Genomic DNA, 14,392 nt, shown 5'->3' on the forward strand with positions numbered 1-14,392 from the left:
ACAAAGTCTTAAAGCCAATTATTACATTAGAAAACCATAAACAAAAGAGTTTACGTGTGTTGACATTTCAACCTTTTAATTCCGTAGACAAAAGCTTCAAGTTGACATTTCAAGTTTTTAATCGCTAGTGTTGTGTACACCATGTCAAATGTGACACAAATTTGTTTGTATGCTTGTCTTTTGTCACGGGTATAATGTTTTCACTCGGTATTGTGCGTGATCACGTACAAAGAATTAGAGAATACGCCATTCAAGTTTCAAACCTTTTGTATGAAGGTTTGTATGTGTTTATGGTTAAGTGAAATGTGTTCTTTTTCAATTCAGTTTCTTTGGAGAGTTGGGTTTAAAGTTAAGGTATTTTTAAAGTCGTCAAGTAGTTAAATGACGATCTTTTCATAAATCTTGGTGAGATAATGCATGTAAATAAGCTGCAGTTTTCTTATGCTTTGTTAACAAAGCTTCATAAGAAAAACGGGGAGTGAAATCATATTGCCCACGTATATACACGACAATCAAGGATTATAATATCATTATATTTTTAAATGTTCTATGTTTTGTTTTGTACCTTATCTATACTAATATTATAAAGCTGAAGAGTTTGTTTGTTTGAACGCGCTAATCTCGGGAACTACTGGTCCGATTTGAAAAATTCTTTTAGTGTTAGATAACCCATTTACCGAGGAAGGCTATAGGCTATATATCATCACGCTACGACCAATAAGAGCAGAGTACCAGTGAAAAATGTTACAAAAACGCGAAAAATTATGATTATCTTATTCGACGCAAGCGAAGTTGCGCGGGTCAGCTAGTACAAAATAAATGTAATGAAAAATAGGCGTGACTTTAAAGAAGTACACATGGAAAAAATTCATCTTAATATCAATCAATTATGATAGAATGGTTTTTTCAATGTAGTTTGTGTCTATAGCATGCCGTAGCAATCTTTTTCGCTTGGCAGGGGCTCTCAGTGTCTCTAAGTACGATATTACACAACCATGTTATTAATTTAAAAACGTCGTAAAACGATTTCAATTTAAATATAAAATGCCGGAATCTAACCGTTGCACCGTTATCAAGTGGGTTTTAATATACAAATATTAAACTTTCTTTTTACTGCGTGATGGATGGTTCAGCCTAAAGGGTTATTAAAGCTCTATTACGGAATATGTGACAGCATAAATCAAAAGAACGGAACGTAATTATACAAACATGGCCGCGGAAATTAAAGTGAAAATAACACGAACGTATAATTATCGAATAGAAAATTAGAAAATGTTTGATGTATGTGCATTTTATAAAAAATAACTTTGATATCGACATTCGAAGTAGAGTAGTGCCCGGTTTCTGAGGTATATTTAGCGGTAATTTATATGAGTTTAAACGCTATTGAATACATAAACTACCTGTAACCCCAGAAACCGGGGATTAGTGAATTAGATTCAGATTATAATGATAAACATTCATTTCTTAACTATGGAGTATGTAGTAAAATATATATTACGATGAAACAGTCCTACCCAAAAGAATCCACTTTCTCGGCAAAACAACTAAACTGGGTGATACGAAATCGCAAAAATTACACTTGCATTATGCATTTATGTAAATTATTTACACAAATATTCAACAAAACTTTGTCACAATAAAAAAAAACATACGCGAAACTTTATTCAAGATTGCAAATTAGACTTCAATAGCAAAGACATAATAAATATGGTCCATTTAATCAAAAACTCATTATAACATCGGAAAATCTTCCCACTAGCGTAAGCTTAGAAAACAGCTAAAGCAGAACAACAAAATGTTCATCTCGTTAATCGCGGTACAAACACGATGATAACGAGTAACATCATTGAGACCATTACGTACTACACGTATAGGGTTGCCATCTCTAAAATTTGGAAAACCGGACAAGACGCGTATAAACCTCGGATTTTAGTGTCCGAAAGCCGGACATGTCAACAAGAAGAGCAACCGCGACGGGAGGAGTGGGGGAATGGTGAATATACTTGGTTCGTCGGTTGATCTTGGTGTGCGAGCATAGTGAGTGTGTCGCGGGCGGCCCAATTTTTTTATTTATTATTTTTTTTAAACCCGGTCTACAAATGAAACCTTCCCCGGACGCTCCCCGGATGCCCTCTAAACTAGGACAAATCCGGGAAAACCCGGACGGATGGCAACCCTATACACGTAGAAAACTTTCACTCGGCTTATTTCCGTACTTCGTAATTGTATTGTAATAACGTTATTTATTGTATTTATAGAATAATTGTAGGTCTGTTTGTTGCTTTTCTATAGCCACTTTCGTTTTCTTTGACCATTGAGAGATTTGAAGTAAATGTCAAGTTGATGTACATACTTAATTTGCTTGAAAGAGGTTTTTGGTTAAGGATTTGTGTTTTACATTCAATTGTTTATAAATATTGCGATATATTCAAAGGTAAAATAGTACACTTTTCAGCTAAAGAAAAAGTTTCGTAAACATTTTGTAGAGTCTTCGAAAACTTCTTTCTATTATTTTTTGGCAAGACCTGAATACAAAATTAAGCTTAACTTAACAATATCTGAGATTGTTAAAACTATGAAGCTTTAAATTAATGTCAAGTAGAAGACAAACGTTAATAGATACCCAGAATTCTCTTTTTTTTCCTAAAGATATGTTATATTCACAATTCTCCCTTGTGAAAATTGCAGCATTGTACAGTCTGTATTTGTACAGTCGCTAGTCGTAGTTAAATAATTGAGACCGTGTTCAATTTTATGTTGTAATCCAACGCTAGTCTGGATAATCCGGAGTTCGTACTGCGGTAGACAATCGATTTCCGCGGTCTACCACGCCGAGCCACACTGATGTTGGCTATTCCTCTCATTTTTATTTGTACATACATACATTGATACATACATAATAAGATGCCATAATAATATGGGTAGAGGGAGACCAAAGAACAAAATAGTATTTTATTAATATCATGCGAAACAATAAATATTGTAGAGGACATTTGAATAATTATAGAACGGTTATATCATAATTCTTTCGAATCGGCATTTTTTTTTGTAACTCTTAAAATCTTGAAGTCAGTATTAATTATTAATACAATTAAATGTTTTATTAAACGTTGTATTAAAAAAGAGCATTACTATCGGTGCTGGAGAGAAGAGTTATTTTCCATTTAGTACATATTATTAGAGTATTTTCTACACGAAACTAGTAGAATACGAATAAAAAAGACAATACCTACATAGACTAGTAATAAAGTTGGTTGTTCGTCTAGTATTATTAGTAATGTTGTCTTTCTACGCCAAGCTTTCACGACGGCTAAAACATAAAATACAGTAGCCAATAAGATATTGAATTAACTGCTGCCTTGCTATTGAGTATTCATATTTTATTTACATTTCAATAAATATCCGTGACTGGTAATAGATAATTTTTATTACAAGGAGCTTTGAAAAGAACATAAATAACATATTGAAATTTATTTTCTAAAGCATTTTGTGAGCGTGCATTTCCGAACTCCAATTAAAAACAAATGAATAAAAAAAGCATCGAGCTGCCGTATTCCATAACTAGGCATAACAAGGTTTCCTTTGCCCGTCATTGAATAAATAAAAGTTATTTCGCAGTGTTCTTTTTTTATTTCGGCTCAAGAGCTCTTGAGTTCCGCGAATCGCTGCAATATTGAAGAGGTACTCGCTTCATTGAACAATCTGTGTTGAAAAGAAATTATACAGCCTCTTGAGTATCAAAGATTGGCTTGTCCCTATTTTCTTCCTCATTAATTTAAAGTTTTAAAAAGTGTGTTCGTGCGGCATGACATATTGACACGTACAAGGTGCAATAAATGTTGACTGCTCGCGAGAAAAGATCATTGTCATCAAAGTATACGATGCAGTGCTACCAAAACAGACATTTTTAATTAGTAACTTACAATAACAACATAATGTAAAGTCATTAACAGTTAATGAATTTTAAAAAAGGTTGCAAACTGTAGACATAAATAATCACAATACTTTCTTACTGGCTGTTTGTAAGTTGACCTGTGCCAAAAAAAAGTAATTCCGTGTCTGACACCAAAAAGGGCGGGAAGATGAAATGTCATTTCGTAATAATCGTTAGTTAGTTTTTTGAGATGCAATTACAATTTGTTGTTTTAATAAGATTCTGTTTATTATACGTTGGTGGAAATTATACGAATCATGCATCAAGTACTGGAATTATAAAAGGTAATTTATTGTTGCCAAGTATTATCTTACTTTTTTACTTTGACAATTCTCAATGAGCTACTTGAGGCAAAATTAAAGCAATAGGGACAAGTGGTCAAATAGGTATATACGAGTTTGTAAATCTTTTTTATTGAAAGCCTTTATTCGTTCCTCCGCTTGGTAATTAATTAAGTCTAGGTATAGAGCCAAGCCTATTTTTAAAAGCATGTTGTTCTAGACTTTAAGGTATAATAATATTAATTATAGTATGGCAACATCGCGTGCGCACGCAAAACAAAGGTTCACAACCTCTGCGCAGAAAATAAAACCTTATGTAAGTTTTACATGAAAAAATATAAAACCTAGATTTATACCTAGATTTTTGCACGCTACCTTTTTTGACCTAAGTTGAATAATTTTTTCGTGACAACCCAATATTCCCCGCGATTATTAAAACGTATAGTCAAGATTAGTATGATTTTTGTTCATAAATACTTACGCGTATACACGATACTTTAAGCGTATTGTATTTTCTACAATTAGGCAAAATAGATACAGAATTTCTTTCATATTATGAATAAAACTGAGTTTTCCAAGCCTTGGCTTATTTTATTAAATTAGTAGACCCATTGGCAATGTTACAAACTTGCACACACCATACCATATAATAAATAATGTATTTTATAAATCTACTTCAATATAAGTCTAACACATTTAGTATATAACGTGACTTGTTGGTAAGGCTTCTTGACACCTAGATTATAACCTTAGGTACAATTTGTAAGCCTAAGCCGAGGTCGTTTTACAACCTTCAGTCGACCTCAAAGGTTGTAGAACCGAAAATTGACGTGTATTACCTTAATTTAAGGTCACATGTACCTTAAACGATATGAATTTATTAACGATTGGTCTAAAAGGCTGTAGTAATGAACTTTTGGAAGTAATCGAGATAATGGTTATGTTTTAATAATAAATGATTGATATGGATTATGTAGATTGGACATTTAGGTTTTTGGGTTGCTAGATGTTTATCTCGAAAATTAAGTAATTTGGAACAAAATTGCTATGATACTTTCATATTAGACTCCCATTATGAGAAATATTGCGTTTAATGAATGTTACGTATGATTTTGTCTAATGGATTAAAGCCCGGTTTTACTTCAATTGTGTACTGTTTAGTTATGAAGGCGTACCAGATGGACAGTATTTTTTTCACATCTAAAATGTTATTAGTATTATATTTAGTAAAGACTGTAATCATGAGCGTTGAAATCTAAATTAACAATTTACGAACCATAAAAATAGGTTTTAATCCTGCCTTCCGTCCATTCTCCGTGAACCATAGGTTTTAAATTAGCACTACCTATTACAATGATGTTGACGTAGATCAGTCTCAAGTCTCATGTCTAAAACGTGCTAGCATCGATTTAATGCTATGCTTCTGCATACAAATTAACTGCCAAGTGATAATGACGTACTGATAATTAAACCTTGTCTTTTGTGTAGGTCAATCGTTGTATGATTATTCTTGTTACTATCGAAACTTGCCTTCGTAAAATAGTGTTCGTAAGGGGTTCGTGATTGCTTTATATTTTTGAGGGGATTCTACCCCAGTTTTCTAATATGGTTTGAAGATTGTCTTTATATGTTTGGGAAAACTTTAAGGCAGTAAGGGAGTGTTTCTGCGTTTAAGAAGGAGAGTCTTTTGGTTTTTCAGTTGCAGTATAGATTTGACTGAGGTTTAATTTTTCTTTTCGGGGTTAATTTGAATATTCCTTTGGTGCAGCTATTATTTGGTTACAGGGTGTAATGTGGTAAGATTACAATTAAAATGTTTCGAGGTTTATTTTTTATCACCGATAATTAATATTTACGTATAGAAATGGAGCTGCTTAATCTCTATAGCAAAACTATCAAGTATTTTCTATTTATTCTGTATTTTAGAAGAAACAAGGTAAATCTTTGTATTCTATCTTCAAGTATTGCACAAACACACGAACAAGGTAAGTATCTTAACATTGCATACAAATTATGTCTAATTATAACCAGTGTTAAAAAGTAGTGTAAGTGTATTTGCTATGATTGTCTGCACGGTAATATTAAGCTTTCTCTTGCATTGTTTTAACAAGCCGCTTGCACTAATCTTTGTATTAACTGCTTTAGAGAGGCGATATCTTAATACTATCAACTATCGACAAGCGAGATATTATAAAGATATTTTGAATTCAACACTGATTAACTTCTGATCTATCATCAAGCTAATCATAGGGGCTGATCAGGTGTTTTGAAAAAACTATTTTGTTCATGTAAATTTTAAGTACCGAATTCTCGCCTTTGATAGTACTCAGGTTTGCTACATATATGTTCGGTCCGGCACAATTACCTACCGAACAACAAAACTGACTCGAATCGCTTGTTTTGGCTTGTGCCGATCGGGTTTTAAACATTCGGGTTTGCCGCCCGGCTAGGCCAAAAGCGGAACCTTATATGTGTGCAGCAAGTCTCAGTGAAGAAAATCGCGCTACAGTATTTTAAAAGAGCCTATGCTTAAGACTTTTCCTTTTCTTGATCGGTTGAATGACCTAAGTGGCGCAGTGCGGGGTAGCTACGTGTTTATTGCTGCTTATTTGATCATGGTAGACTCGGAATATTTTGACGACTGTACTGCGGAGCACTGCGGCTACAGTTCGTGTTGGCTGTACTTTCATAAATTGTTAAGAGAATACTTTATTTCTACTAAAGATGGATTTTTGGGATTTGTAATTCATAATGTATTTTTTTTATTGTGATGTGTCGATTAAACATTGACAACTAGCCTCACGGGGGGGTATCAGGGGTATCGTGTATGGCCTGGGTAGCTGGGAGGTTCGATCGGCAGGTGTTCCATTTAAAATACTGGGATTCAGCTGCATTAGGTGAGACTAGAAGCCTCAACACAGTTGAAAGAATGCTAGGCTAATGAATGATAGATGATGTTTCAACTTTATAGACTATTACAGTTGACACAAGCTATAATAAATTGCTCATATTTATTAGTTATCTGATGTCTTACGATGATATTGTTGATTGGGCAGTTGTTTCTCCGTTTATGCCTACTTTAAGGTAGAGGGTACATTCAAGATCACGATCTTTAGACACGAAACCTATACAAAACCTTACTTATGGAAATGTGTATGTTTTCAGAGCTGATAAACTACACGCAGCCGGTGTATGTGTGGCGCGACGATCCTAACTCGAGGCAGAACACTATCAAGGAGATCATCGAAAGAGCCACCTCCAAAGAAGACTGGCCACAGGTACAATTATTTAAAAATTTTAATTTTGATATAGCTTAATGGCAATGGTTATTAATCTGTTGATATATTATGACATAATATGCTGATATATTGAAATGTAATTTTGCCAGACAACAATTTGACGAGAGCTGCATTACCTCAGCGATTAACGATGGATCATATTGATATAACCAAAACTAGTGATCGGCTAAGGGTTAGTTGTAGGTGTGTCGGATAATAAATTTCCTAACCTAAAAGTAACAGCAAATGTATGAAAACCACTATAAAAATGTCACTTATTAAGCTAACCTATGCCGACTTACAAGTTGTGAAACCAGAACGTAGTCTAGTAGGTATATTCTATCAATTTTAGTTTTACATAGACCTCACACGTGGGTACAGTTCATAGAAATGAACCAGTATTATTATTATGTACATGACATAACAAAGTAACAAGCAGTATGAAGTCACATACGAACACATAGCAAAAAAATCTAATCGTTAACTGAACTGTGGTTTGCAAAGCTACAAGTACTGAAACAAAGTGAATCTTACGTAACGTTCTTTGCGGTGCCGCGTCGTGCACTTGATTCTATTGATCTTACTTACACTTTCTAACTTATAATAATAAAATATCATTGATTTTACACTTTTACTTGAGTTTGTTCTATTAGTTTTATGATCGCCAATTAGCTGGTGTAAAATGGCAGATATTAGCTTTATTTACTGATGTTTTGTTATTTATTGTTTTTTTCAAGATTTTTTGTTGCTAAGTTTCCGCAAGCGTAATATTTTTTTTAAGACAGCTCCCGCACTGAGTATTGCTCTTGTGTCGCGGGGACTTTTACAAACATACAAACAACGGACACAAAGCACAACCATACTCGAAACATATTTGTGGATCGCACAAATAATTGCTCCGTGTGGGAATCGAGCCAACGACCTCCCGACGCAGTGGTATCGGCGTGGCTACCTAAACCACTGCGCCACGGAGGCAGTCCAACTTTTCCCAAATAACTATTTATCAGTAGAATAAATATTTAGTTTGTAAAGTGTGGGCATTACATGATGATAGCTTAGATACAATGATTAGTTTTTTACTCACACAATCTATCAAGGTTTGAAAAGAGAGAGAGAGGTAGGAGAGAGACATTGACAGATACATCCGTATTTTTTCAGCTGTGCCTATTATTTTCTTTCACTCGAACACTTAAATAGACTCGAAACAACAGTTTTGAGATCACACAAATATATGTATGTAATATTTTTTCATAAAGAAACCGAATCTAGGTATAACCTCAAATGTGCCTCAGAAACTGAGGGTTAGTAGCTCATCATTAGCTTAGTCTCTTTAGGCATAACTAAGCCACGGGCATAAGCCATGCAGGCAATATTTTGTACTATAGGCAAGTCTCTCTTGAAACGTCACAAGCTTATGCTTCAAAGATTTACAAACTACAACGGAGACCGGATTATTTATCCGAACCTCGGTTAAACGGATTCGAGATTATCCAGACGTCATCCGCGATTAAAACAGTAACTATTGTTTACTGTTTACTACAACTTTCAAGTTTCATCAAAATCCATTCAGCAGTTTTTGCATAAAAGCGTAATAACATCATAGCCCACACTTTCGCATTCGCAGTAGATTTACAGATTATTTATAACTATCAGCCTTATTATTCGTCTAAAAGATTGTTCTAAAAATAGTCGTAGTGAGCGTGTAGTCGTTACAAACATGTATTTTTGTACATAATTGTACATTACGGTATTGCGTTCTACATAAAACGCTGCGTCGTACGGCGATGTGTAGTTTATATGTAATATATTCAAGATATTTATTACACTTTGTAAACACAACTTTCGGAGGAAAATCAACATAAAATGCTTATTAGTTTTTCAACTGTCCAACAAGCGATTTGTAACCACTATCGACTATCGAATATCGAGAAACGAGTGACTATTGTAAACTGTTTTATATGAATAACAGATCAGTGACCCTAGCGTGTTATAAAAGCACTGTTTTTTATTAACTGTCAAAGGCACGTTCTCGATAGTACCGAGTATTTAAAAGAAAAAAGTAATTGTTTCTTTAATAAACATTGATTTATCGGCAGGTAACTACTAGGTACTATAACTTTTCCCTTCTAAATTGTATTTTAAATTGACTTTAACCTATTCAAAAGTAATCAAAAGCCATACTACACTGTGAAAGGAGGAAACTCGAGTAAGACAACTAGAACGTAGTGAGAACAACACTTATCCTCAATAATGAAACAGTCATTTTCCATTATCTCAACACGTGCATCCGGTATCTTCTTCAAAGAAGCGAGACTTTATCAACAGACAAACTAATTGATAAACATTGATATATGACTGCCTCCGTGGCGCAGTGGTTTAGGACGCCACGCCCGCGCCGCTACCATTGCTTCGGGTCGTGGGTTTGATTCCAACACGGATCAATTATTTGTGCGACCCACAAATAAATTGTTTCGAGTCTGGTTGTGCTTTGTGTCCGTTGTTTGTATGTTGGTAAAAGTCCCCTCGACACAAGATCAATTCTTAGTGCGGGAGTTGTTTCATAAAAATAAAAAGTATGCATTCATTGAAATCACGCCTTTTTACCATAGAGGTAGGCAGAGACCAAAGAACACCACTTGTTACAAACTTCCCTTGCTTCAATCGCATACATATGTACAATTATATATCTTGTCATACAGGACCGCAGGTTACAAGTACCTACTACGCACCTGACATTTTTGCAAGGCCTCCATATAAATAATTTGATGGTCTCTCAGTTCAACTATCTGAACTAATAAATAAAGTTCAGCAGTTTGTTTGTCTGATGCCCTAATCTTCTAAATAAATTCAAGAAATAGTCCAAAAATTTCAGTTATTTAGTTTATGCAGTGGGTTAGTAAATCAGTAATGCGTACTACATCCTGAAGTTTTTAAACTTGACCGTATATTTCAAAAAGTCCCAGTGACACAAAATGTTTTTTATTACTGGGACTTTTTTTGTAAGAGTCATTTCAAAAGAAAGTAAGCATGCGCCTACAGCTATTTACCAAATAATAGTTGAATGAAGTCATCAAATGAAATGCTTTCGCTATCATTACTGACCACTGACGCTATACTACGATTAATCAACCACTTCAATATGAAATGTTAATGACATGTCTGACGGTTGATAGGCTTTATTTATTGCTACTAGCAACGAATCGGTCTCAAATGAAATGTGTATAGTTTATTAGATCTTTATCTTGATCGTTGTACACTTATTTTTATTGTATTTGGTTGATAATGATGGTGATGTGTTTCTACACCTGTAAATAAGTTAGGATTATGTTACTAAGTAATATATTCCATAAAATGCTTAGGGAGAGTGGTATTTGACTGAGTAGTAAGCAAGAGCAAGTCGAGAGTTTACACCTTAACGCCCGGTTTCTGGCCAGCAGGTTTTTTTAGCAGTTCTTTATCTATTCAAAAGCGTTTATGCTCATATAAACCTTACAGTTTAAATAGATAAACTACCGCTTAATGCGCCTCAGGAACCGAAGTACGTATGTCCAGGCTTTTCATACATGAAAATGTAGAAGAAATAATTTTATTATTTGCTTTAACGGTGAAGGAAAAGGTCGTGAATAAACCTTGCAGGTCTCAGAATCCTTTTTACAGTTTTTGAGGAAATTAAAAGTTTCCCATCCGCAACTGACTGCTCCAGGGCAAATAAATCTCTTAAATTGTGGGAAACCCTACTGTATTTTATTGTAGTGGGACATTAACTTCTATTATAACCTTTATTCTCGTTGTTGCAGGTGCTAATATTCCCGGAAGGCACGTGCACGAACCGCTCGTGCTTGATCACGTTCAAGCCGGGCGGCTTCTACCCGGGCGTGCCGGTGCAGCCCGTCACCATCCGCTATCCTAACGCGAGGGATACCGTCACGTGGACCTGGGAGGGACCTGGAGCGTGAGTACAACTTCAAAAGCAAGATATTTTGGTTATTTCGTAGTTTAGTAGCGGTTTTATTACAATACGTTTGATTATAATATGTATATCCATACATGTATGGTGGACTGTACAGTGTACATTCGAGCCACGTAACAAATATTCTTTTAAAAACCTGGCACAAACAAAGATAATTCTTACAAGCACAACTCATAAAAATGCCTGAAAATAGTCCTTTGCTCGTCTTTTCTTACGCAGTGGACTTGAATATAGAGCATAAACAGTCTGTCTAAAAGGATTTAACCTGTGATTATTTTGAAAGTTGCCTCTTATATATTTTTTTTTTGTATGTTTCCAGTTTGAAGCTGCTATGGCTGACGTTGACACAGGTGCACAGCTCGTGTGAGATAGAGTTCCTGCCTGTGTACTACCCTAGCGAGGAGGAGAAGAGAGACCCCAAGCTATACGCCAGGAATGTACGAGATGTTATGGCCAAGTTAGTGCAATTATATTCACTTTTATAATAGTATTCCGCGCATATAAGTTAAAATATTATAAGATCTTATGCATATCATGTCTTACGTCTGAGTTTCCAGCTATTCTTTAATGGATTTATCGATATATTATTTTATTTTTTTTTAAATGATTTGAGTGTTGTGTTTTCTTAATGGATAACTACTCATTACATGACTTTGGATCCAAATAAGATGCTAAAGATTTCATACCTCTTTCGTGATCCTACCACTACCTATTCCTACTAAAATTATCTACGGTTGTTTTTGAAATAACCCCTACAAAACCTTTTATCCTTCAGTTCCGTGATTGCTCTTCATTAACAAATTTATTTTATCTATTATGAACTCTACATTTATTTAATTGTATCTTTATCATTAACTGCACGTTTGGCGCAGTGGTTTAAGCGGTCACCTCGCCGTAACAACCGTAGTGCCGCGTGTGGTGGGTTCGAATCCTACCCGGGACAAATATTTGTGTGATGAGCACGAGTATTTGTTCTGAGCCTGGTTGTCAATTTATCTATATAAGTATGTATTTAGAAGTATATAAGTATGTTTATCAGTTATTTGGTTACCATAGTACAAGCTCTGCTTAGTTTGGAATCAAATGACCGTGTGTGAGTTGTCCAATAATATTTATTTATTTATTTATTTATTTATTCAAGGGCTCTAGGCGTGCCAGTACTGGACTACACATACGACGACTGTCGCCTGATCGCTCGCGCCAAGCACCTCGGCATACCGGCCGCAGCCTCCGCCAGGGAAGTCAGTGAACTACGATCACAGCTTGGGTAAGTAACTACTATCTGTTTTTTTATTGCCTGTGATAGTATGTGCGCCGGCTTACCATTGGAACTACGGAGTAGCAAGAGTTTGACATTTTAAAATTACTGCAAAAATAATTTCTACGACGTCCGCTAGAGGCGCTGATCAGATATTCATACATTTTTTTCGATTGCCGGTTGCCGATTCCCGATAGTAGTAGAGAATCGGGCGACAAACGTCTCGGATATCCGCCGCACCAAGAGGTGATCAGTAATGGAGTATGAAATGAATGCCTTACTTCTTGCTGGTCTTGTCATAATACTTCATCATCGTGAGAGTTATATGATGATGAGATCGGGTTATAAGAGTGCACTTATGATTGTAGACGGTTTGGGTACTATAAGAAATCGGCTGGTTCGGATGAATATCAGTCAGGCTTCAAAAAAGCATAATTTTCTCACGATACTTCGGTCTAGTTCCAAGCGTTTATGTTTTCCAAAAATATCTTTATTGAAAATCAAAATTGTGTAGTTAATGATTAATGATTCCTCGAATCTGAAACAATAATTTATTAATCATTATTTTGATTGTACTTTAACTAAATGCACTTGTATATGTTTCCAGTCTAGAACGTTCTCAGCTGGAGCTGCACGTGGCAGCAGGCGGGGTGGGCTCAGCGCGGGGAGGCGCGGCGCGGTGGGTGGGCGCCGAGGAGTTCTGCACGCGGCTCGGCCTGCCGCTCGACCACAGGGCGCAGAGACTCTTCGATATATTTGTACAGGTACATATCACTATCGTATTTGTATTAACACATTACTGTTCTACTGCTGGACAAGGGGATGAGGAAGGGGTTCGACCTTGAGTCCACCACGCTTCCCATGTGCTGGTTTGGGGGCATGACATTATTTCATTTTGAAAACAAAACCCATTAGTACAATATTAAATGCGGCAGTAGCCCAATGTATAAAGCATCGAACTAGTGATTGAGTGATTGTGCATTCATCAGCACAGGCATTTAAGGGCTGATCAAAAAAAAAAATAACCCAAAATATTTATAGGTTTTATACTATTTTGTACAATTTCAATAAATTTGCATTCGTTGTTGCAGCGGTCGAGTGGTCTGGTGTACTTCCCGGACTACCTGCTGTGTGCCGCCTTCCTCTCGCTGCAGCACGCGCCGCTCACGCAACTACTCTCCTATGCGTTTAAGGTAAAAATTGTTTACTTTATGTTTCATAAGGGAATTAAGTACTGGATACATTCAAAAGACATACCAGTTAATTGAAACTTACGTTATAAAATATGATAAAAATTGTAAACCATTTAGACTGATACCTGAATTCACACTGGTTTATTGATATGAAATATCTTGACTGCATCTGTAGCAGAAAGAGTAAGGTTCGAATCCTATATGGAATATTTTACGACTGATAATGTGAGAATTATTTGGACGATCCACAAATAGTTGTTTTGGGTGTGGTTGTACTTTGTATTCCTTGTTTGTATGTAAGTTTTCGCGATAATAAAGCAATTCTTAGCGTAGGAGGTCTCTTTAAAAAAAAAAAATAATGCAAAAAAAAGAAATCGGACAATCAAATATTCTCTAGGTTATGGTATAAGCCTTTAACATAGATCTAGAAAAATATAGATAAAACAAAAACAACAAACCATGCATCATTGTGGTA

At 35.4% G+C, this 14,392-nt stretch overlaps 1 protein-coding gene across 2 annotated transcripts in view; it reads left to right on the forward strand.

The window, feature by feature from the left end:
- The window catches only part of LPCAT (lysophosphatidylcholine acyltransferase), a 50,848-nt gene that overhangs the window by 31,822 nt on the left and 4,634 nt on the right, over positions 1 to 14,392 (forward strand). For both annotated transcript variants that reach the window (XM_076122435.1, XM_076122436.1), the window contains exons 4-9: positions 7,384 to 7,496; positions 11,294 to 11,448; positions 11,786 to 11,923; positions 12,608 to 12,733; positions 13,332 to 13,488; positions 13,816 to 13,917. In XM_076122435.1, coding sequence (XP_075978550.1) covers positions 7,384 to 7,496; positions 11,294 to 11,448; positions 11,786 to 11,923; positions 12,608 to 12,733; positions 13,332 to 13,488; positions 13,816 to 13,917 — 791 coding nt within the window. The remainder of the gene's footprint in view (positions 1 to 7,383; positions 7,497 to 11,293; positions 11,449 to 11,785; positions 11,924 to 12,607; positions 12,734 to 13,331; positions 13,489 to 13,815; positions 13,918 to 14,392) is intronic.

The sequence above is a fragment of the Anticarsia gemmatalis genome, chromosome 14 (assembly GCF_050436995.1).
Source record: "Anticarsia gemmatalis isolate Benzon Research Colony breed Stoneville strain chromosome 14, ilAntGemm2 primary, whole genome shotgun sequence".
Classification (NCBI taxonomy): domain Eukaryota; kingdom Metazoa; phylum Arthropoda; class Insecta; order Lepidoptera; family Erebidae; genus Anticarsia; species Anticarsia gemmatalis.